This window comes from Engystomops pustulosus, chromosome 1, assembly GCF_040894005.1.
Source record: "Engystomops pustulosus chromosome 1, aEngPut4.maternal, whole genome shotgun sequence".
Taxonomy (NCBI): Eukaryota; Metazoa; Chordata; class Amphibia; order Anura; family Leptodactylidae; genus Engystomops; species Engystomops pustulosus.
In genome coordinates this window covers 67,296,760-67,320,899 of record NC_092411.1, presented here as the reverse complement: position 1 = coordinate 67,320,899, position 24,140 = coordinate 67,296,760, and the positions used below count along the sequence as shown (strand labels likewise).

Sequence of the window (24,140 nt, the reverse complement as noted above, 5' to 3'; positions counted from 1 at the left end):
AGACATTAGACATTTCTGGCATATAAATAGGATATCCAATAAATATTTAAATAACTTTATATTATATATATTTTGTACTGATATTTTATAAGTTTATTACAAATGTTACTAAATTTAGCCTGTAGTGAAACAACACATTGCTCTAAAACTGTTTCCTCTATTCACACAATGATTTGTTAATTATGCCAGTTATAAGTTCTATGTAGAGGTGCATTATCAACTTTAGTATCATTGCTCGCTTCTATGTTTTGTCAGATTAATCAATTTGCCTTCACTGACAACTCATATTGAAAACATCAATTGGAGCACTCTCTACAGCAAATCTATCATCTGCAGTACAAATCACTACAGCTTTACCATTTTACGGCAACTACTATCTCATTCCACTAAACTACAGAAAACGGCCTGATAAATATTTAGGGGATGCATTCTCCCAGAAAGTGGGGCTTTCAAAGAAATAATGACAATTTACAGGCCCACCAACCTCCCCCCCCCCCAGTGCATGGAAAACTTTTACTGTACCTTGTACACTACAGCTATTCAGCATAAGTCACCATTTACTACCCTGTATGCATTTCTTATATAATATGGGCAATGCAACAAACTCCCCATTTAATTTTATATACTTTGGGTGCCAAGATGAAATTTAAATGCAGTGTCTGGCCAACCGGTATCTTTCCTCCTTATGGATGGTCCCATGTCCATCCACTTTTAGAATTGCGCAAATGAGACCGCTATTACACTGTCTCCCCCTCCCCCTAGCTCCTTCACTACTTTCCTGCTCCCTCTGTCTGCTGTAATTTCAGACTTGCAGAGGAAGTTTCAGCTGGGAGTGGTAAGTGCTTCAGCACAGTGTGATAGCCTGTGAAGCTGCAGCACAGAGGGGCTCTGGTAACACCCCCATAAGCCCTTGATGCTCATTAGCATTATTTATTATGATTCCGCAGTCACGGTGCCTGGATTTATGAGTAAGTGCCCCTGGTTTATCATGCTTCATTTTGATGGTAGATTTCCTTTAAGGAATTTGCAAATGGGTATAATATTAGGATTTAGCAGTGTAAGAATGTATTTTATTGGTGCACCGTAGGTACTCCAGTCTGACACTGTAATTCCACTTGGACCATGTTCCCTATTTTGCTTGTATCTTATTACCAGCAAGGACAATTACCACTTTTAGAGCGATTGTACCTTCGAACTTAGATATCTATATTCTATGTATGTCTTACAACTCATTTGTCCGATACTAAATGGGGACACTGGGCAGTGAACATAGTGGGGGAGATTTATAAATCAGAATTCTGATGTAATATGTACTAAAAAACTGCACCACATTCATAAAGGCACTCCTACGACTAGTTTGACAAAAGGGCTTGTCTTATGAAAATGGGGTGGCAAAAATTATACTGGCCCAACAGAATTTTGTCCCTGTTTTCTGGCGTAAAATAAGCTAATTAATAGATGCTAGTAGATGCTAAATAAGACTAGACTACGACAGATTTATCATCCAGCATCAGACTCTTATATTATATTAATCTTGTGCAGCATATTACTGTCTAGTCTAAGGCACCTTTCACACTAGCCGTGTGTGGAAGTGTATTGCTGCTAGATATACGTCCCCATAGATGGCAATGGTGCCCTAGCGGAGGTACAGTACCGCACCATGGGAAAAGATAGAACATGCTCTATCTTTCCCCATACGTATGGCTGAGCATCGCTATGGAGAGGGGAGAGCAGTGCTCAACCCTCCTACTCTCCAGATCGCTACTGTGTGCTTGCCCGGACTAACACATGGCAGTGTCAAAGTAGCCTAACTATGGACTGTCTTACTTTACAAAACTTTTCATAAATTTGCCCGTATGTGTGGACATCAGAAGAAAGGAATTATTTCATTTGCGGTCACCATAACATGGTGGGTTGAACACTACTGGTCTAAGTAGTATAGAAAAGCCTGCTAGTGATATATCTCAGAAGGATAATAATCTGACAGCTTCACTTTGAGAAATGACTGATGTATGAAAAGAATGTTTTACATTAAATCAACTAAACTATGACATAATTATAATGCTGGAGATGGAAATGATCATAAACTTGTGTAATTACCTTTAGTTGTAGAAAAAAAATCTGAATACTTCTTCCAATGTCGACAAATTTCCTTCACAGCTTTATTCTCAGGCTCTATGCATTGAAGTTGCTGTAACCTGTCTTCTAAGCCTCGTGCTGCTTCTAATAATGGTGCTGGGTCTGTATGAATACAGAAAGGAAAGGGCATTTCATAATTTGTTTACAAAATTAGGGGATGAATACTGAATAACAACCATTGGCACAAATAGCAAATGTATGCTTGTATATCCATTAACCATTTTCATTGAGATATATGCCCTTTGTGCAGCTTGTCTGTGTAGTGTGCAGAGGGCACCAAATTCATGATCTGCGGCGCTTGTTCTTTATGAATCTTGGGCCCCCTGCACAGCTCCGACAGAGTGCACCAATTACCCCCAAAACTTGGCAAATGCTGCTGGCAAGGATAGCAACTTCAGGGCCAGCTGACCCTGTCTCTTTATCTGAAAAGAAATCCTGCTGGCAGGAAGCCATGTGATGTGAAATAAAGTTTTATAAAGTACTGCGATGATTTAGAATACTGACAAGGGCATGTGAAAATCAGCATAGCATAGGCTATTGAAACCTGTCTCTAGCTCAAAATGACATTGCTGATGACAGGTTTGTTTTAAGGAACAATAACAGAGGAAAAGCACTATACAACATTATGAGGGTGCAGTCACACGTTGCAGTTAAAACTGCATCGCAATTAGTTTTGAGGTGGTTTTAGGTGCAGTTTTGTCAATTTCACAGGTGAAAGACATGAACTGAATGGGTGAATTTGATTTTGAAGGAGAAAGCTGTTCCACAAATACCATTGACATGTTGATTTGATGTCTTTCACTTGTTAAAATAAGTAATACCACCTAAAACCAACCCAAAACTAATTGTGATGCAGTTTTAACTGCAACGTGTGACTGCACCCTAAGAAAAACATTTACACATTGAATGCAAGATTTTGAATCCAAATTAGAACATTCCAGGTCAAAATATCAGTCATATTTTATAAAAAATAGAAAAACAGCAGCACAGTCCTCAGTAACAAATGGTTGACAAAGGCTGGGAACACAGCTGAAATGTTGTACTATATTGGAGTGCTGCCGTTTTCTTTATATAGTCATATTTTATAGAGATGCCAAACTTCATTACTTCTTTTACTATAAGAAGAAAATGACATAAAATGTATATCTTACAAGATATTAGACACAACTGCCTCTAATCTGAACACTGTTATTTTAAGAGATGGAGTAGTTTGTTTTCATGAACTAAAATCTGCTATTTGTTGACAGAGGCTCACCTCACACGATACATCATGCACAACCCTATCCTGCTCAGTGATTACTTCAGCTCCGCAGTAACAAGGTTACACTTAAAAGGACAAGAAAAATAAGACACAACAAAGCAGACAATATGACTCATTCAAGTGGTTTAATAGCAACTCCAGGGCCAGCTGACCCTCTCTTGATCAGAAGAAATGATTTATCCTGCTCTCCCTTCAAACAACTCCACTGGAATGATCTTTAGAAATCACAACATGATTCTAGGATGCACTTAGTTCTAATTGCAATTAAATAGTGATCAGATGGTAGGGAGGCCATAAAAATCAACCCCTGTTGGGCTGAGACCTGCAAGCGGACAGGAACAAACACCCCACATCCAAAAAGCCAATTTTTAAATGGAAAACATTGTAGAAGTCAAGGTACATCAACATGATGTATCGCATTGTAACCAAAAGTTAACCAGAGTATATATATATATATATATATATATATATATATATATATATATAAAAACAAAGTTGTACATAAAACCATACAGTAAATTTACAAATATATATATAAAAACAAAGTTGTACATAAAACCATACAGTAAATTTACAAATGGCAGATAAACACCATTATAAATGTCCATATTTCTTCATGATTACGGTACATGATTTCCTATCTGATAAGGCTGAAAAAAAGCTCAGGTAAGTACCTTGTGAGGTGAATACTGTACAACTCATATTAGATAAATCTGTACATCAACCCCATCAACCATAATTATTGGATACTGCTATTTTAAATGTTGCTTTACTTACTGCTTTCACCTTGTACATTTGCACTGTCCATGGTGCTGACTTCGAAATAGACTATAGCAGAGATGGCGAACATTTTAGAGACAGAGGGGGTCATTTACTAAGGGCCCAATGCGCGTTTTCCCGACGTGTTACCCGAATATTTCCGATTTGCGCCGATTGTACCTGAATTGCCCCGGGATTTTGGCGCACGCGATCGGATTGTGGCGCATCGGCGCCGGCATGCGCGCGACGGAAATCGGGGGGCGTGGCCGAACGAAAACCCGACGGATTCGGAAAAACCGCCGCATTTAAGAACCGAAAATGTGTCGCTCGGGACCCGCTTACCTTCACTCAGACGGCCTCGGTGAATTCCGGCGCGTTAAAATGCTTTTCAGCACAGCAGCGCCACCTGGTGGACGGCGGAGGAACTACCTTATTAAATCCCGGCCGGACCCGAATCCAGTGCAGAGAAAGCGCCGCTGGATCGGGAATGGACCGGGTAAGTAAATCTGCCCCAGAGTGCCCAAACTACATCCAAAATCCACTTATTTACCGTGAAGTGCCAGCATGGAATTTTATACAGTACCTTACTGCTACCTGTTCTTCCACATCTTTCAATTGTATCGACCGCCTGAGGCCACCAATATAGTTGACAGAAGGAAGGCAAATTCAAACTATCATTGTAGATTCTTTCCAGGGTCTCTCTGTACAAGAAGAAATGGTGGGCCCAGCAAGATGACCTCCAAAGATAATGCAGTTCTGTCAACACCTTCTTACTTTCCCCGCAGTTCCAAACACCCAATAAAGTGTCATTTTAAAATTGCGCTGAGAGCAGCATCTCTTAAGTTGAAGAATCACTGTTTGGTGAACTCTGTCCTTGGACAATTTCCTGAGTGCCTGCAGAAAGGGCTCTAAGTGCCACCTCTGGCACCCGTGCCATAGGTTCGCCATCACTGGACTATACACAAAAAAATAGTCTTATGTTTAGGTTAATAATCACCTAGAATTAAAACATAACATGTTACACGTGTGGGACAGTTTTGTGAGGGGCAGCAAAGTCCTCACGTGATTCAGCAGTGATACATTGCAGCCGAGAAGAGTCGACATCTATGACTGATGGAGTAGAATCATCAGCACTATGATACTACAAGGGCACTATAAAGGCTATACTATTGTAGTTATCTACAGTTATAATAGAGACACAAACTGTAAGTCATCAGTTATGACTGGCCACTTTACCTCATGTAAAGCGCTATCTTGATATGTAAAGTGAAGTCTCCTGTCTATTGTCTCATCAGCCAGACATTCCTGTCCATAAAATGGCCACAGATGGAGATGTGATCTCTATCTGTCCATGAGAAAATGCCTCCATCTGCGGCCATTTCATGGTCAGGAATATCTGGTTGATAAGGTAAAACACAGGAGGCTTCACTTAGGCCCCTTCCACACTAGCGAGTGTGATGCGATGAACTCGCATCACACTCGCAACGCAAGCTGGCGGGAAAGCACGGCCCGAACGCTGCACCGCGGGAGTGAACTCAGCATGTCAGTTCACTTCCGCGGTGCAGCGTTCGGGCCGTGCTTTCCCGGCAGCTTGCGTTGCGAGTGTGATGCGAGTTCATCGCATCACACTCGCTAGTGTGGAAGGGGCCTTACCATATCAGGAAAACGGAGCAGAGCTATTAATAGTTGTAAATTGGTAAATTACCTAATATCCGACACCCCACACTTTAGTTAAAACATGAGGTAAAGTGGCCAATTACCGATACTGAAACACTATTTACCCAGTCTATTCAGAAAACAAAGAGTAAATAATACATGGTAAGTAATGATCCAACCAATGCAGCCTATAAACAGATGTTAATATATTTTAGAAACTAAACTACTTCTTGGCTTTCGCAGGGATTCCAGACATTTTCAGACATATTTAGCAGCCTCTAATCTCTTTAAAATAAACATCACAAAGTAATTGTTCTTCACATTTTGCAGATATTTATTTGTGTTTCGTCGCCGAGTAATAAAAGTCAATGAAGAGGATCTACATATTACTTTTCTAGGCGCTGGATATATCTGCACAGATGGATGGGATATTTATGGTGGCTGTTTCCAGCTAATCAGAGTGTGAAGCTACTAAACTACTGGCAAGGGCCCTACATCAAAATAAAAAGATACTTCAAGGTTCACTGTATCGCAGAAGATCTTAGCATTTAGATTTTGTGCAGGGCCAGATGGATGGGAGAGGATCAAATGAACCCTGAAGACCAGTGCTGAACCCAAGAAAATAAATCACTGATTTACAGGAAAAAGGTAGAGCAGCTATATCTGGAACATTGCTTATGATTCTGCTATACAATCAGATTTTACATGGAGATAAAAATGGCAAATTCTAAACAATCTGGGTCTATGCCAGAGCTTTGGAGCTATGTTCAGAATGGGGTATTATACCAATTTCCATTTTGATGCCCTATACCAGTGGTGGCGAACCTATGGCACGGGTGCCAAAGGCGGCACTCCGAGCCCTTTCTGTGGGCACCCAGGCCATCACTCCAGCACACCAGACAGGACACAGGACTGCATCCAGCAGTCTCAAGCAACTGCTGCTTTCAGTCATATATTAATGCTATACTTACTACGCTGCTTGGGACTGTAGGAAGAGGGAGAAGGAGTAGACAGGGCTGAATTATATTTGGAGGACCTTCAGCTGGCCCTACAATTCTCTGTGTACAAAGGGACACTGGAAAGAAGCTTAAATTATGCAAACTTTCCATCTTGTCCTCAGGAGGCCAATATGATCAAAAGTTGTTGAAGAACAGGAAGCAATAAGCTACTGCTTTCATTTTTGGTTGGCACCTCGCCATGAATAAGGGGGGATTTGGGTTGCAGTTTGGGCACTCGGCCACTAAAAGGTTCACCATCACTGCCCTATACTATTTAGTTATCCCAGGATGGTTTCAGAAAGCTTGAAATATCTCAGTAAAATAAAGTAGCTAAGAAATCACGTAGTTGATTTCTATGGAACCCCCAGCGATGTCATAGGCTGTGTAGGGAAAATTAGAGAACTTGTTCTGCCAATTGAGTGCAGGCTTGGTTGTAGGACCAAGTATACATTAATATTAAATCACTCAAATTAATGTAAAACTGACTATTTCTCACAAAATAAAAGGTAATCAAACGAAGCCAAACTGATAAATAACTATAGATCAAGACCATGGCCCAGATGTATTAAAGCCCCTGTTCTGTCGGACTTTGCACACTTTACATTGCAAACTGCTTGAAGTGCAAGAAGTGCCCCCACAACATATGTGTCACACTATTCTGCATGCAACACAAATTTATGCACTGAAAGGCGCATTCTGTTGCACCGTCGGACCATGCACCTCATTTATCATGCAAAGTCCAACAGAAAAAAAATTGGTGCACTCTGTCAGGGCAATGCAGAGGGTGTCAGATTCATGAAGAGCGTGCGCCAGAAATCATGAATCTGGCGAACTCTGCCCTATACACAGGCAAACTGCACATAACACAGACTGTACTGTTCTTAATAAATGTGCCCCAGTGTACTTAGTCAAAAATTGCCATTGTTAGATTAAATGCCCTCAATCTCAATTACTTTTAATTTGATTATACATTTGAAATTAATGGATGTGTTTCTAATGACATCAAGGAAAATTGACTCTGCTATTGTGCAACAAAAACTGTGCCTGTAGTGATGAGTGAGGGGTGCTACATGAAGATCGGAGCAGTTGGCTTCATGCTCCATCCATAGCTTAATGGTGCTGCTTGCACTACTGCACTGAACCGATTAGAAGGCAATTGGGATGCAGATTATGCAAATATTATTAACAAAAACATTTAAAGAAATTCTGCGATGATGCTATTATAATTTAATGTTTTACAGTTTGAGTCTAAAATATATCTGATGCTTGCTTGAAGTGTTTGTGTAATCATTTAAGTTTTCATGTAAGTTTTGGGAGTTTATATTTTACTTGAGTTAAAGGATTTGCACGATTCATGCTGACTGCTTGATGCTATTAGATATAGAAGATTTGGTTCTACTTTGAATGTACCTATCATTTCAAAAAAACTTTTAGCATGTCAGAAGTTTTGATCAGTTGGGCTGCAGGTACTGAGGCACCCACCAACCAGAAACAGAGCTCTCTTCTCAAAAGAAAAAGCAATGAAAAAAATACAGCCCTGTTGTTCTTCAAGAAGATGAAATCGAAGGTGCATAGTACTCAGCAGAGCACTTGTGGTCCTTCTTTCACCAATTGTTGTAGGTCTCAGTACAAATCAAAATTTAAAATATGTAAAAATGTAATTATCAATAAGCTAGAAATACTCTTGGTAAATAACTTTCAAGTATGTACTCTTGGCAGTGCATGTACTCAAATCATATACTATGTATAACACAGTATAAAAGTTTTGCTTAGAGTTCCTGAAAACCAGTACATGCAATAATTAGAAAAGGCGGACTGAGGACAACCAAGGAGTAGACGCATTAAAAACCCGCAATACCATACTTACTGCAATGACTCCATTATAACTCTTTGCAAATAAGGCATTGGCATAATAAAACAACAGGAGAGAAGGGCTTAGAATCATTCACATGCATCTGGCACGGCTCTAATGCCTAAACTACAGTATTTGTATACACCAATTTTGAGTAATGTCTGTTTATTTAAGCAAAAGAAGAAACATGGGCACAAGCGGTTTGTGCAGAGGTAAGCAGGTGCATGCAGAACAGTATGTCTTCCCTCTGTCAGCATTACACCATCATTAGCTAGTGTCTGCTCAGCAGGGTGTGTCATTATGTCTCCCAGGGCTGGTGTAATTATACATTGACATAATTAACCCAGCAAGCCCATTAGGCAGCCCGGCGAAAAATTCATCTATAATTATTTGTTGTGTGCATGCTAATGAGTCCATCTGTACCTCCATTGTACTACACGAACAAATTAATTTACAAGTCTGGATTTTTTTAATAAGTTCTGGAGAAATTGTTTTTGTTTTAAAGGTATGCAATGGACATAGAAAATGGACAGGTACAGACTTATGGGAGGTCTACAGTGAGAAAAAGATGATAGATCTGAAATGACCAATAACTGGTAATAATGCTTATGGGACATAAGATGTGGAGCTTTATATAACAAGATTACAACAGGAGGCAGTTCTGCTGAACTACAGAAAACTTACACTGTCCGTTACTAAACAACACTGAGAAATATAAGTAACCAGTAGTCTTACTTCAACATAATGACAAAAATAGTAGCAAAATAGTTGGTAAATTATGTTACAACAATGCACATCTGCTAGAAAGCTTACATTGGTTATGCTAACAAGACACAAAAGATGACATTAGCTGCTAATTGAAAAAATATAAGCATAATATGTAGCTGAAGGCAGTTTACAGTTCTGAAATAAAATAAACCTACAGCAAACCTGTTGCCAGTAATGTCATTTTTAACTGGTGACAGGCTCCAATAGCCCATGCAATGCTGATTTAAAAATTGCCTTTGACCGCATACGGAATCATTTCAGTACTTTATAAAAATTTGTTTCACATTACCTGGCTCCTCTCCTCCACACTTACCCAGTTCCCTCCCCACTTCCCGTCATGTGCATTGAACATGCAGGTGAGGGAAGGGGATGGTGCACTCCAAGCATGCTGCCACCCATTATTTAAATTTCTGCCCCATCTCATGCTGCTGCTTGTCAGTTTCCTCGGTAGGTGGTTTGAGGAATCAGTCAGTGGAGGATTAAGTTGCTACTTATGGAGTCAATGCTGTTTCATCCCGAAACCATGCCCCTAGAAGTTGTGGCAATAGAAGGCAAGTTCACAGAATTCCCGCAGTTGGACCATCCATTGGATAAGTGAGGGAAAACATAGGCAGCCACCAACTGTCTACAAAAGGATATCTTGGTAATAAACTAATCTCAACCCGTTTTTCCTGTAGTGCAAAAAAGGCCCACCCTTTGCTGCAGTAGCAAGCATCTAACATGGGTGCAAGCTAGTAGTCATCCCTCTTCTGAACTGTAATTATTCGGCCATGGCAGGATGAGCCTGGCTATTTCAACCAGGGAGTCAGAGGGAATCCAAACAGAAGAATTAAATCAGCTCACCCGCTACGGTTTCAACCTGTGCACGGATCACCTCTCTGCTTGAGGAAATGACTTACCACAATCCAGGATTGGTGCAAGAATCCATGCCTTGCTTTGTCAATAGTGCATATTCCGCATAAACATCCAGACATTCAGTCTACGCGTTTCAGGCAGTACAACCACCCTTAATCATGACAGGTTTAAATGGTTTGGCCCGTTCCTTATATACATCAGTGGGTCAGAGGAACACCATGTGAAATACTAATTAAATTAAAACATCACATCACAGCATAATATAACTCTAAATATTACACAATATATAAGTGCTTGTTTGCAATGATAATGTACAAAAACTCATACTTGTTTGTTTATTCTGGATATAAAAAAGATATATATGAAATTTAAAAGCATGGGGGTGGTACGAGAGGTGGAGCCCATGCAGCAATCCTGAGTCAGCTGATCTGAGATTGACAGCTTCTCCGATCATGTGATGTTAAAAACATCGTAAGTATCCTGAACAATCTCTAAGAAGGGAATCTGTTCTCCAGCTCCCGAACCCGCTAGGCTGGCACACTATGCAGGATGTGCATAAGAGACAAGAGAGACAAAAAATAAGAACACATTAGGGATAAAAGAACCTAAGGGTTTGAAACGCGTTAGTTTTTTACTATGGACGTCTATTGATGTTTTTACATTACTATTTTTTCTAATAAAGTGGATTTTAAAATATATCATTTCTTTTTTGGCATGTTGTTGGGAGCTGGACAAACTTTGCTGTTTTTTTGTCCACTATATTATTAGCCCTATCTAACATCCAAAATGGGTAACCTATCATAATCTGGAACAGAGTGATGCAGATTGTGAGATAAAGCATGTTCCTCAGAACAATTGCGTTTAATCTTGGTAAGTTCACCCACTGGAATGGACACAATTGTATGTGATGGATGAAGGGAGTCTGTGTGCAAGAGTCTGTTGCCTGCCATAGGTTTGCGGTATGTGCATGTGATGATACTCTTATTGGCTTCCCCTTTCAGGAAGAGATCCAAGAACATGATGGCTTCAAAATCATGGTGAAATATGAACCTCAAATTAAAAACATTGTCATTTAGGTCATTCATAAAGTGAGGTATTTCAGGCACATCACTGCTCCAAATGAGCAGTAGATCGTTGATGTACCTGCCATTCCACACAATGAAATCAAGAAAGGGGTTATGTTCTGTGAATATATAATATTCTTACCACCAAGACATAGGGAGATTGGCCACTGAGGGAGAAAGCTTTGCCCCCATGCTGACCGTTCTCACTTGGAGAAAACACTTTTGTTTAAAAATAAAATAATTAAAATAATTGTAGGTCATTAGAAAAGAACATACCGTACCAGGGCTTCAAGAGCAATATGGTGGGGTATGCAGGTATATAAGGATACCACATCACCACTTAACCAGCTGTGACTGCCATCCTATATTCTACCATCCATAGCTGACAGGACATCTCTTGTGTCCTGTAAGTAGCCTGGGACACGACAGACTAGAGGCTGGAGAAGATTGTCTAATGGTGGAGGTTCCTTGATGTTTTGGGGTTGCTTTGCTGCTTCTGGCACTGGACTTCTTGACCGTGTGCATGGCATTATGAAGTCTGAAGACTACCAACAAATTTTGCAGCATAAAGTACGACCCAAAACACCCTTCAAAAAGCACTAGAAATGGTTTAAGAGAAAGCACTGGAGACTTGTAAAGTGGCCAGCAATGAGTCCAGACCTGAATCCCATAGAACACCTGTGGAGAGATCTCACAATGGCAGTTTTGGAGAAGATGTCTTCAAATCTCAGGGACCTGGAGCAGTTTGCCAAAGAAGAATGGTCTAAAATTCCCATAAATTCTAAAATGAAGATATTATTACCAATGAATTTGTGATTGCAATCATTTTCTGGAAGAAAACCAGTATTATCTGACAGAATTGCAGGGCTGCTTTTGGCCACCACTGTACATGGACTTTTCCCTGTAGCTGTGGGGCAATGAGGATGCACCATTTTGCAGTACTACTGGTGTTGCTTCTAACAAAGCTCCTTTTTTTTTTTTTTAAATAAATTTAAATCATAAATCTACATTGTGCCCAGGTACATGTTAGGTTGTGGTAATATAATCGATTAATCTTTGCTCTTGAAAATGCACTAGGTCAAAACACATGTGCAATTTAACAAAAGTGACGTTTAATCAGTATCATAATTTTGAGATCAAAATGTAATTTTACCAAACACAATGTCCATGTGTTCTAGCATCCGTTTGCAGTGCAATTTCCTCATGTGAGCCTGGTTCTAGGGCAGGGGACACATGGGGCAGTCTGGCTGCAGGTTAGCTGCACTGGGATGGTCTGATCTACAGCAAGTGATATTAGCATCAAAGTGGATGGGATTTATCACAAATCCACCTTCTGTGTTAAAAATCTGCAGTGAAATAGTTGAGCTGAGTTTTAAATGTGCAGCAGCTTAATTATTGCTCAGCGATTCCAACCAGTCTGTCCCTGACCTTAGGCTCGATGCCCTCAACCAGCCAATTGTCATCTGTTAAAAATAGACGTCATCATCCCTTTCTCTAGGACAGTGATGGCGAACCATTTGGAGATAGAGTGCCCAAACTTCAACCAAAACCCACTTACATGTTGCAAAGTGCCAAAATGACAGTTTAAGCTGTAACCTGCTATATCACAGGTTTCAATCGTATTGCCGTCCGGAGTTCACCAATACAATAGAAATATGATGGAGAAATTTGGATTGTAGCTTCCTCGCAGAGTGCCCTGAAAAGGAAGAATCCAGGTTCCCAGACCAGGAGCTCCAAAAATAATCTCTCTGTCCACACTTTCTTGTTTCTCCTGTAGCCCTGGCAGCAAGGGATGTTACATTAAAATGGCGCTGAGGATGGCATGTACTGAGCTGTATTGGACCGCAGGAGGAAGCCCTGAGTCCTGTCTGGCAAAGTCTGTGTTTGGGTGAAAGCCTGGGTGCCCACTGAAAGGGCTCCGAGTGCCACCTCTGGCACCCGTGCCATAGGTTCGCCACCACTGCTCTAGGACAATATGCATCCGCCAGGCATCTATTGAGACATGCTCTATTACCATAGGTGTTAATGGAGCCTGGAGCCCCTCAGGCTCATTTGCATACGACCTTTAATCCTGGTGGTAGATGTCCTTTAATGGAACAGAAACAAGGATATTACGACAAACTTTATACTTTTCCTGAACTACAAATACTCCTCCGAAAATATAGAGTATTTTTACCTTAAAAAAAACCTTTTTTTTTTGGTGCTGATCCAAGTTTTTTTTTTAGATTACTGTTAGTATTGTACTAAATAGCAACTTTCCGATTTTTAAGTGTCTAATATTTCAACATTGTAGTTCAACTCTGTGCATCCTATCTGTATACAGTACCATAAATATGTGCACTATACCAATTCCATCCGGTATTGCACTATACCACTATTTGCACTACTCCTGTATTATGGCATCACTATGTTTAATCAAATGGCTCACATTTATTATAGTATGCACAAGTACATACTGCTTTCACATGTATTTATAAGGTTTCCTTGACACATTTGTGTCGCAGCTTTCCTGATACAACACTAAATTCTGCACTGAAAGGGGCGTTCCTGTGCACAGTCGGACCATGTGCCAGATTTATCATGCAAAGTCCGACAGATTTGTGTAGCACACCCCATGTTTAAAAAAACTCTGTCGGAGCCGTGCAGGGGGCGCCAGATTCATGAAGAACGTGCGCCAGAAATCCTGAATCAGATGCACCCCACACACTACACAGGCAAACTGCGCCTAGTGCAGTCTGCACTGTTTTTGATAAATATGGGCCATTGTCTTTACTGTGCACAGTATAATAACATCAGTGGAACCATTTTCCATATAGTGAAATCAACTCTTGCATATTTTCTGTGCTCTAACTTAGGCTACATTCACACTGCCGGGGGTATAGAGCGGTACGGTGCCGCATGTGTGCATGGGGCATTATTATGCCAAAAATATGGTCTGTGCACCAGTCACTTTTCTGGCCTACATCCCACTAATCTACACTGAATGCGCAATTGTGATGCACAATTCATAGACTGTAAGCTCTTGCCAGCAGGACCCTCATTCTTATTATTTCATCTGACCATGTTATTGCTATGTTATATTTCAAAGTGCTGCAGAATATGATGTCGCTATATAAAAAAAGATTATTTTATTTTTGATTCTTTGGTAGAAATATATCATTTGTTTTCAGGTGGATTTTTGGCATCAAAAAGTCTAATCACAGATTTTGTGACCTGTTCATTGACTTGCACAGGGCACTTACCGCCACCATGTGATGTGTGGTGTTTGCAACTAAATAAGAATAGATCCCTAAACTATTTCTGCAAATCCTTTCACATTTTAAACTATCACAAAAAATGTGTTTTTTTAAGTTATTGCATTTAAAAAAAAGTTAGCCCTTAGACCAGTGGTTCTCAACCTGTGGGTCGTGACCCCGGCGGGGGTTGAACAATCAAAACACAGGGGTCGCCTAAAGCCATCGGAGCCACGATTTTATTGCATTTTTGGCACGAATACAATATTCTTGTATATGGTTTGGGGTCACCGCAACATGAGGAACTGTATTGCGGGGTCACAGCATTAGAAAGGTTGAGAACCACTGCCTTAGACTAATAAGTATGAAAATTCACTAAAAATGCCCTGGTCATTAAATCCTTTTAAGGCCTGGTCATAAATGGGTTAAACAGCACTCTGTAGTATTCAATGTACACATAATTACGATGCAATATTATACAGAAATAATTTCCGCTACCAGAGAATAGTAGGCTAACATGATATTGTATCAGCTAAATGTGACACTTCTGCAGTAGATGCAGTTGGGTATACTAAAACCATGAATGCTAAATTATGACCTTCTCCTAATTAGCTTGATTAGCTTGCAATTATCTGTGGGGCACTTACTGCTATACCCTTCACTGTCAGCATAACTTTAATCTAAAACGGAATACATTACTTTTCTTAAGTGTTTCCAGTATCAAAGAAATGTAGTTGTGTTTTTTGCAACACACAATAAGCAATTGCAGTTTTTTATTTTCTCTTTTAAAGGTATTGGCCACCTTTAGCTTAAAACTTCCAAATAATGGGCATTACCGTAGATTGTTCATATCTAATATTCCTCCCAGTGGCAAATGATGATAAAGCCACTTGCCCGTCGGTTTCCTCTGGTCCATGCTCGTTTCCCCGGCTCTCCACAGCTCCCCGATTGGGTGGGATTAGCAGGAGCCATTTTCTTTGTGCGTGGCCACATGCACGGTCCACTGTTTTCATTGTGTGCAAGCTCGACAGAGCAGATAGAGCAACCTGCACAGCATACGGGAGCAGGATCACGTGAGAGAGACGAAGCAGACAGCCAGGAAGGCAGAGAAGGAAGAAAAAAAAAACATAGACTGCAGGACAGCAAGGGAGGGACAACAATGGAGAAATCCTTATGAAGGTAAGTAGGACAAATGACAATCAGTCTGCCCCCCAAGCCCAATCCCCTAAGCATTTTTTGGTAATAAGTCATAAAAATTTTTTATACTTATCGTATATACGCAAGTAATTTTTTTGTGCTGAAAAAGCTTCAGTCAGCTTATACTCAAATATATAACAAAAAATCAAGTTAGTACTAACCCTCCAGGGCTGACTCCCGGCATCCTCTTCTCCCCGCAGCAAGTCTTCGGGCTGGGCAAAGACGTGCATCTGTCGGCCTGGCCCTGGAACCCGAAGAGGTGCTGCAAGGAGAAGAGGATGCCGGGAGTCAGCGCCGGGGGTGAGTACTAACTTTATTTTAAGGGAGCCCTCTGCTGGACATGATCTTTATGGGGGCACTCTGCTGGACATGATCTTTATGGGGGCACTCTGCTGGACATGATCTTTATGGGGGCACTCTGCTGGACATGATCTTCATGGGGGCACTCTGCTGGACATGATCTTCATGGGAGCATTCTGCTGGGCATGATATTTATGGGAGAACTCTGCTGTACATTTGATTAATGTGGGCACTCTGTTGGGCATGATCTTTATGTGGGCACTCTGCTGGACTTTTTATTAATGGAAGCATTCTGCTGGGCATGATATTTGAGGGTACTCTGCTGGGCATTTTATAAATGGGGGCAGTCTGCTAGGCATGATCTTTATGGGGACACTCTGCTGGACATTTTATTAATGGGGGCAATCTGCTGGGCATGATCTTTATGGGGAACTCTTCGAGGCATGATATTTATGGGGGCACTCTGATGGGCATTTTATTAATGGGGGCACTCTGATGGGCATGATCTTTATGGGGCACTCTTCTGGGCATGATATTTATGGGGGCACTGTGCTGGGCATTTTATTAATGGAGCAATCTGCTGGGCATTATCTTTATGGGGACACTCTGCTGGACATTTTATATATGGGGGCATTCTGCTGGGCATGATCTTTATGGGGAACTCTTCTGGGCATGATATTTATGGGGGCACTCTGATGGGCATTTTATTAATGGGGCGCTCTGCTGGGCATGATCTTAATGGGCACCCTTCTCTGCATGATATTTATGCGGGCACTCTGCTGGGCATTTTATTAATGGAGCAATCTGCTGGGCATGATCTTTATGGGGACACTCTGCTGGACATTTTATAAATGGGGGCACACTGCTGGGCATGATCTTTATGGGGAACTCTTCTGGGCATGATATTTATGGGGGCACTCTGCTGGGCATGATCTTTATGGGGGCACTCTTCTGGGCATGATATCTATGGGGGCACTCTGCTAGGCATTTTATCAATGGGGCCACTTTTGGGCATGATCTTTATGGGGGAACACTGCTGGGCATAATATCAATCTGCCGGAGATTTTATTAATGGGGGTACTATGATGGACCTTTTATTAAGTGGGGCCCTCTGCTGGGCATTGTATTCATTGGAGGGGCTGCTATGGACATATTATTTAGGAGGGGAGACTACTGGACATTTTATTAGAAAGTAGCGGCTGTATTTCCCACTCGAGGCTTATACTTGAGTCAATACGCTTTCCCAGTTTTTTGTGGTAAAATTAGGTATCTCAGCCTATACTCGAGTATACACAGTAATTTTTACAATGCATCCATGCTACGTAATAAAAACAAACATGAAACCTGAAAGTGAATTGAAGTCCCATTGAAGTAATGTGCATCCTACATGCAGAATAAAACATAATTACTGATTGAGCATAACTTGTTTTTTATTCCTTTAAATCTTTGTTTATTTTGTGGTTAGTCGTCCAGTATCTCTGTAGCTCATTTGTACTCTGCTTCTACTTATTAGAGTTATTGTTTTTTTTCTAATACATTACAATCACTATGCTGGTTAATTAATATAACCTATGGTTCAGTTCATTGGAAACACAGCAATACCTACTTTGTGTTAGTTTTTTTCACATAATAAATGAATAAACAAGGTGATTTTCTGTGTTTATTTTTTTATTAAATGGTCATTAGGGATAAGACTGGAGTAATCTTTGATCAGTCCAGATATAGCAGGGAGCCGGCTATGAAGGACAAGTGGCCTCCTACTGCTGTTTGCCCAGGCTCAGTGGCAGAATGAGCATGATATCCATGACATGTATGTGGGCACAAACTCTCCCTATAGAATTATGGAGCATACAGAGTTAAAATACTTTGTGTTGCAAGATACAAATTTAGTCAATCTTAAAAAGTTAAAAAATGTATTTTCCAATAGAATTCATAGTAGCACACAATACAATAGAACAGCATGCATTTTAATAGCTGGCCACAAGCTGATGCTGTTGTACATATTGTGGCATTTATATAGTATGGAAAATGATGAAAAATATAACATTTTTATGATAACTCTAAAGGATTATGTATGATGTGTTGCAAATCTAGAGGACAATTAATGGACAAAATTGTAATTTAAAAAAAGCTTGAGGGCAGTTTTTGAGGTCCGAACCAGAATTGGTGTTAAAAAAGAGGGGTAGCACCTCTCAATTATTTGTTCTCACTCATTATGATCCACGTGGGTTTTTGGTTTCAAAAACTGCATCAGAAAACCTAAACTTGTGCTCGCAGCCAAAGACACAACCAAGATGAATGTTCAAGGCTCAAAATTCTACAGATACATAAAAGAGTAGTTTTCAAAATATATCCATCTCTCATTTTTCAAATTCAATGGGGTATTCTGTTGCGAGCTCACTTTATTCTTGCTCTCCTGTCTTTTTTTCTAATTTCTCGCTTCGGTTTTTTCAGATTTAGTGTTCTATGACTACTGTTCACCTACAGCATCTGCATGTAGTCTATTGTTGTGTGACACACACCTCCTTTCTAGTCATTGTGGTTAGTTTCTACCAGCACCTAATTTGGCCTCCACTTAGGGATTTTGGGAAAACATGCAAATGTGTTTTCCAGGATGGGATAGGGAAAACCACGTATCTATTAGCTACTTTGTAAGGCAGCTCCCTTGACATCAATCATGACCTTCAGGAAGGCTTTTCACATGATGCGGGATTAAAACCAAACCAGTAAATCTATTCTAGAAGGAACAGACTCCCAACTGTAGACAACACTGTTTCAATTTGGTTGGGTCTCATCAGTACAGTGTAGGGAACTGGTTTGGCTGAGTGAGAGGCTTGTGACTAAGGTCGGGAAGTAAAAGTTCTCCTTACAGAGACTGCCAATTAAGGCCACAAGAAAATATAAAATCCAGCTCACCATCCTCCTCGCTGATTGTTCCCAGCCAAGCACAGTCCTCCCCACTGTGAAGGCTGTATACCATGCAAATAAACTTAAAAGTCCAGCTCATGGGAAACTTCAGTAATTCTTTTATTGGCGCAAAATTCCAAATATCCAAGGTTGCAACATAATAAATAGTGTCAACGTGTTTCAGACAGGAATACTGTCCATGAACATAAGCCAATTAAGTCGCCTTGTAGTGAGAAACAATAACACTATGTATAGATCTAACCAATTTCACTTGTACCATTTTAAGACAATGGGGCTTATTTACTAAAGCTTCACGGACATACTTTCGTTGCGCTATCTGACGTTTTCGGGTTTTGCACGGCTGTGACAGATATTTAACGGGATTGTGCCTTACGCGAATGGATTTTGGCGCAGCTGTGCTGGCTTTCCTGCAACAGAAATTGGGTGGCGTGCCATCAAATGATTCGACTGATTGGGACTGGGCACGGGATTTAACTTTCAAATTGTGTCGCAAGTTCAAGCACTTACATGCACCAGGAAGAAGAAGAAAGTGCACTCCGTCTGACCTGAGCAGGGAATGCAGGACACATGCAGGATATCGGACGCATGATCTTTGTGAATTGCAGCAGAGTGCATGATCGTCAGACAATGCACTTTCTGTGAACTCCTCCGGACGGGTAAGTAAGTGTTCCCCAATGTTCGGGCACTTACATTTAATATTCTAGAGATAATCTAAGTTTCAATATGAAATATTAATAACCTACTGAAAAATACACCAGTATTTTTATTCAGATTTTTATTCCCACAGTAATTACAGTGGATCACATATTAAGACAACATGTTCAGAACTATTGATAACCTAAATGTGACCAAAAAGTTGTCTATTTTGCTATCATTAGTTGTGAAAGAATACATCAGTCTCCTGGCTATATTAATGAGCATAGTCTAAATCCAGCACACATCTCTACTTGGGACCAGATTAATCAGAATTGAGGTTTATACATTACTGAACAGTTAAATAGATTTTTTCCATTACTGAATAGGCAGATGCATAAATGTTAGCAGTTAGAAGTCATTCTTAGTCATTGTTTTTCTGTGTGTTGACATAATGCCGCAGCCCTCGTCACTCGCAGCCCTTTTGTTGCCAATATTATCACCTGTATGTGGACAGGTCAGTGCTTCTCTCAGGAGCAGCGTACTCATCTACTGCTTCAGTGAACATTAGCTACAGACTTGTTTTGTCAATATCCTGTGATTTCAAAGGTGTAGACAACCTGAATGAGCGGGGTTTACAGGACAAGTCTGCATTTTATCGGGGCTTTGGACAAACTGCAAATAATAGCATTCTTCACTTTGACAATGTACTGTTTGCATTGTCTATGTCAGTCCTCAGTCCACAAACCTGAACAGTTCAATTCTAAAGAAATAATAATAATATGAATCTGTATTTACAAACTTTATTTAACAAATTTTTCTTCATTTACACAATTGTGTCCTAAAAGTTAAAGGGGTTGGCCACTTTTCAATAAATCTCTTACATTAGACACATCTCTGCACGTATATATGTCCTTTAAAAGCTGCAGTCCTTCCCTGATCTCAGCATCTGCCATCACGGCTCTAAGTAGTCCTTATGGTGTCACCCTCTGTATATTTCTCCTCATGGTCTGTCCACACTGACATAAACAGAAACAGGGGCTGGGAGGAGTCATTCTCTCCTGCTACAGCTCCTTCTATTTAGAAGAGCTCACAGATGTAAAGAAAGAAGCATAGAAGCATGGTATGCACACAATACGAAAGTAAGGTGCAGGACTGCAGAATCACTTGAACACTGAACATTCACAGATTATCCACAAGGTAGTAAATGCACGTGAGCAACTTAAGTGAAAGAGTGGCCTACCCCTTTAAAAGTCTGTTCCGATCAGGAGATTAGGGGTCATCCAAAAGCTCCCTTGTTCATTCACTGGTTGAAGAGGTTGCTGCCCACTAAAGATTGCTGCAGGTCCCAGACGTGGGACCTGTATCTATCTAAAAATTCTTAATTAATGAATTCATTAATAGTAATGCTTTATTAAAGAGGTACTTTAACAATTAATGACTTATCTTTAACATAGGTAATTTATTATACATTGGTGGGACCCTGCATTTTTAGCACTGTCACTGCACATTGTATAGCGCTATCTACTTCTAGATCCATACATTTTGCTAATATTAGAATTTTTCTGTTCACATCAGTTTACTTAAAGGGGTTTATCAAGTTTTATAATCATCTCATGTCCACAAGATAGTGTATACATATATGATTGCCAAGACCTCTCACATTCTATAACAGTGGGACTTGATACAGCTCCTATAAAGAGGATCTGACCACTCTTATAATATGACTATTTAATGTTTTAGTCATTGGATTTTATGTAAAATCATAAATTTTGAGTGTTAAAATCATACATTCAGTTGGAGGTGTTTCCCTACACACTATGACCCTGTTGCATCTGTGCTGACAGCGCCAGACTGTGTAAAGATAAAAGACTGAAACAGGAAATCAACAGACCTTAAAATGATGCAGAAAAGTAAATTGAATGATCCTGGTGGTCCTTGGCTTATTATCCTCTCCCATGAACTCATCTTCTTTCATTAAAGAATCAATACATTTGAATGTAAGCTATAGTAAGTTTATTCTGGAAATGAGCATTAGATAGCAGTCATCAGAATGTAGCCGTTTTAACCAACAGCTAAACCCCCTCCCCCCAAGTTAGGCAAAGTATGCATATGTAGTTAACATATAGGGCAGTGATGGCAAACCTATGGCACGGGTGCCAGAGGTGGCACTCAGAGCCCTTTCTGTGGGCACCCGGGCCATCGCCCCAGCACACCAGACAGAACTCAAAGAATCTTCCTGTAATTCCAAGCAACTTAAAAAACGCTGCTTTCAGTTATATTTTGATACTTACTTTGCTACATGGGACTGTCGGAAGTGGGCCGAATTATCTTTAGAGGACCTCCTGTTGGCCCCACAATTTTCTCTGTACAGAAGGACCCTGGAAAGAAGCTAAAATTATGAAAATTCTCCCTCTTTCTACTGTGTTGCTGTCCTCAGGAGGCCAATATGATTGAAAGTTGTTGAACAGGGAGCAATAAGTTACTGCTTTAATTTTTGGTTGGCACCTCGCGATAAATAAGGGGGGTTTTGGGTTGCAGTTTGGGCACTCGGCCGCTAAAAGGTTCGCCATCACTGATATAGGGGAAAAAAGTTGGGCATTACAAAAAATAAACCTGAAAAAATAGTATAGTACACCTGAACCTGAAATAGTCAAAATCTACTCGAAAATGGTTGTATATGGACCACTAAAGCAACCACAAAACCTACAATTTGAAACCTTCATTTTTAAATAAATATTTGCCAAAAGTACAAGTAATTCTCATACATGATTAGTCAAATATATAACTTTATTTTATGTAAAACACACAAATTAAAAACACCCCATTAAAATCCAACAGAGTATAACAAAATATACATATATACACTGACTAAACACCCTCTGAGTGCATCTCCAATGAGTAAACCATATATAACAAGCAGATAATATAACAAGTAATATCCACTATCGCAGTATAAAGTTGTAAATGGGGACAGAAGCCACTTAAAATTTCAAAATAAAAATTAACAAAACAGGGGTTGCAAAAATACAACTAAGGTCCACATATGAGGGATCATCAATACCAACCACTAGCAATATCAGAAGAGGGAAACCGTCCCCCTTAACACCATATGTGCCGGTGGTCAGCACAGAACATACATACAATACAAACTTTAAAAATGTATGTTAAATACATACAGGATTAACACTTAATATATAGAAATAATATAATTTCTGGCATTCCTGCAATTGGAAATAGTGGTATTTAGCATTAGAATCCAGAAAATCTCTGTGTTCAGGAGTTTACTCCAGTCGTCTCCGCCTCAAGGGTTAAATTAACTCTCTGTGGTTTTCCCGGCGGCAGTCAAAGGCTCACCTGTGTTACCGATGGGTATTTGCTGCAATATGTAGCAAACACCCAGTTCGATGGAGCCCGTGAGCCCTCTCCATAATCCCTTAATGGACTTGTAACATACTCATAAGTCACAATTCGTTAAAAGAAGGATTTAAACTGGGTGCTTATTGGGGGTCAACTCTGCAACCATTTATTTCTATTAGTGTTGGCAGCAAATCTGTCAAGAAACATACGTTTTCATCCCTACAAAAACAAATTATTCTGCTGACAAACAATCCAGAGCATGTGCACGAGTCAATGATCAGGAAATAAATTGCTATTGAAAACGTATGTAAAAGATAAACTAAACACCAAAGAAGGCATGGCCAAATTTTAGCCAAAGAATTCTGCAGATGCGGCAAATTTTTGGTATTTGCTGATTCAAATTACGCCAAGATACAATGTTACCATTAAAGGGGTACTGTCATGTTGAGTATCTACAATATATCAACAGGATTTGCCATAAATACATAACAATACAGGAGCAACTCTCTGTTCAGCCCAGTCATGGGGAGGAGGTCAACAATCCACTGCCTTTGAGATAGATAGGTTCCAGAGTAGGGATCCACATTTGTCTGGTATTTATGCATATCCCGTAGATATGTTACATAACCATGACAATACTAACTAGATACTAGCCATGCCATTTAATGCAGCTAGATGGGAGTATGAAGCGAGGTCTCTGCATAATCTCAATAATAACACATTGGGTTGAAAAGATGACTAACTGAACAAAAATATTACCCAACCACTTTCAGTGCGCAGATGGCTGACTGAAAAAGGCTAATAGTCTATGTAGAGTTTGCCAAGTTGTAGCGTATGCTGAGCAATGTGGGCTTAACAAGCTCAAAGCAGCTTCTTTATATTTGGAGAACATTGCGTTATTACCAATTCCACATCTGTTTGTCAAAACCTGTTAGCATTCTAACAGATTATGGGACTAGCTAATTAGACAAAGTGTTCTCTAATAGTTGTAACATCGCTATGTAACTCTTCTTTGATAGACAATTCTGAAGATTGCTGGGTGGTTAATTACATTAGATATGGAATATGGTGGATGCCATAACATACAATAGCAAACTGTGCCCAGCCTGCACGGAATAAGTTCACCTTTAAGTTGAA

General features: G+C 40.1%; 1 protein-coding gene across 2 annotated transcripts in view; it reads right to left on the bottom strand.

Annotated features, from left to right (window-relative positions):
• The window catches only part of CUX2 (cut like homeobox 2), a 230,498-nt gene that overhangs the window by 64,641 nt on the left and 141,717 nt on the right, over positions 1 to 24,140 (bottom strand). For both annotated transcript variants that reach the window (XM_072142885.1, XM_072142893.1), the window contains exon 5: positions 2,101 to 2,241. In XM_072142885.1, coding sequence (XP_071998986.1) covers positions 2,101 to 2,241 — 141 coding nt within the window. The remainder of the gene's footprint in view (positions 1 to 2,100; positions 2,242 to 24,140) is intronic.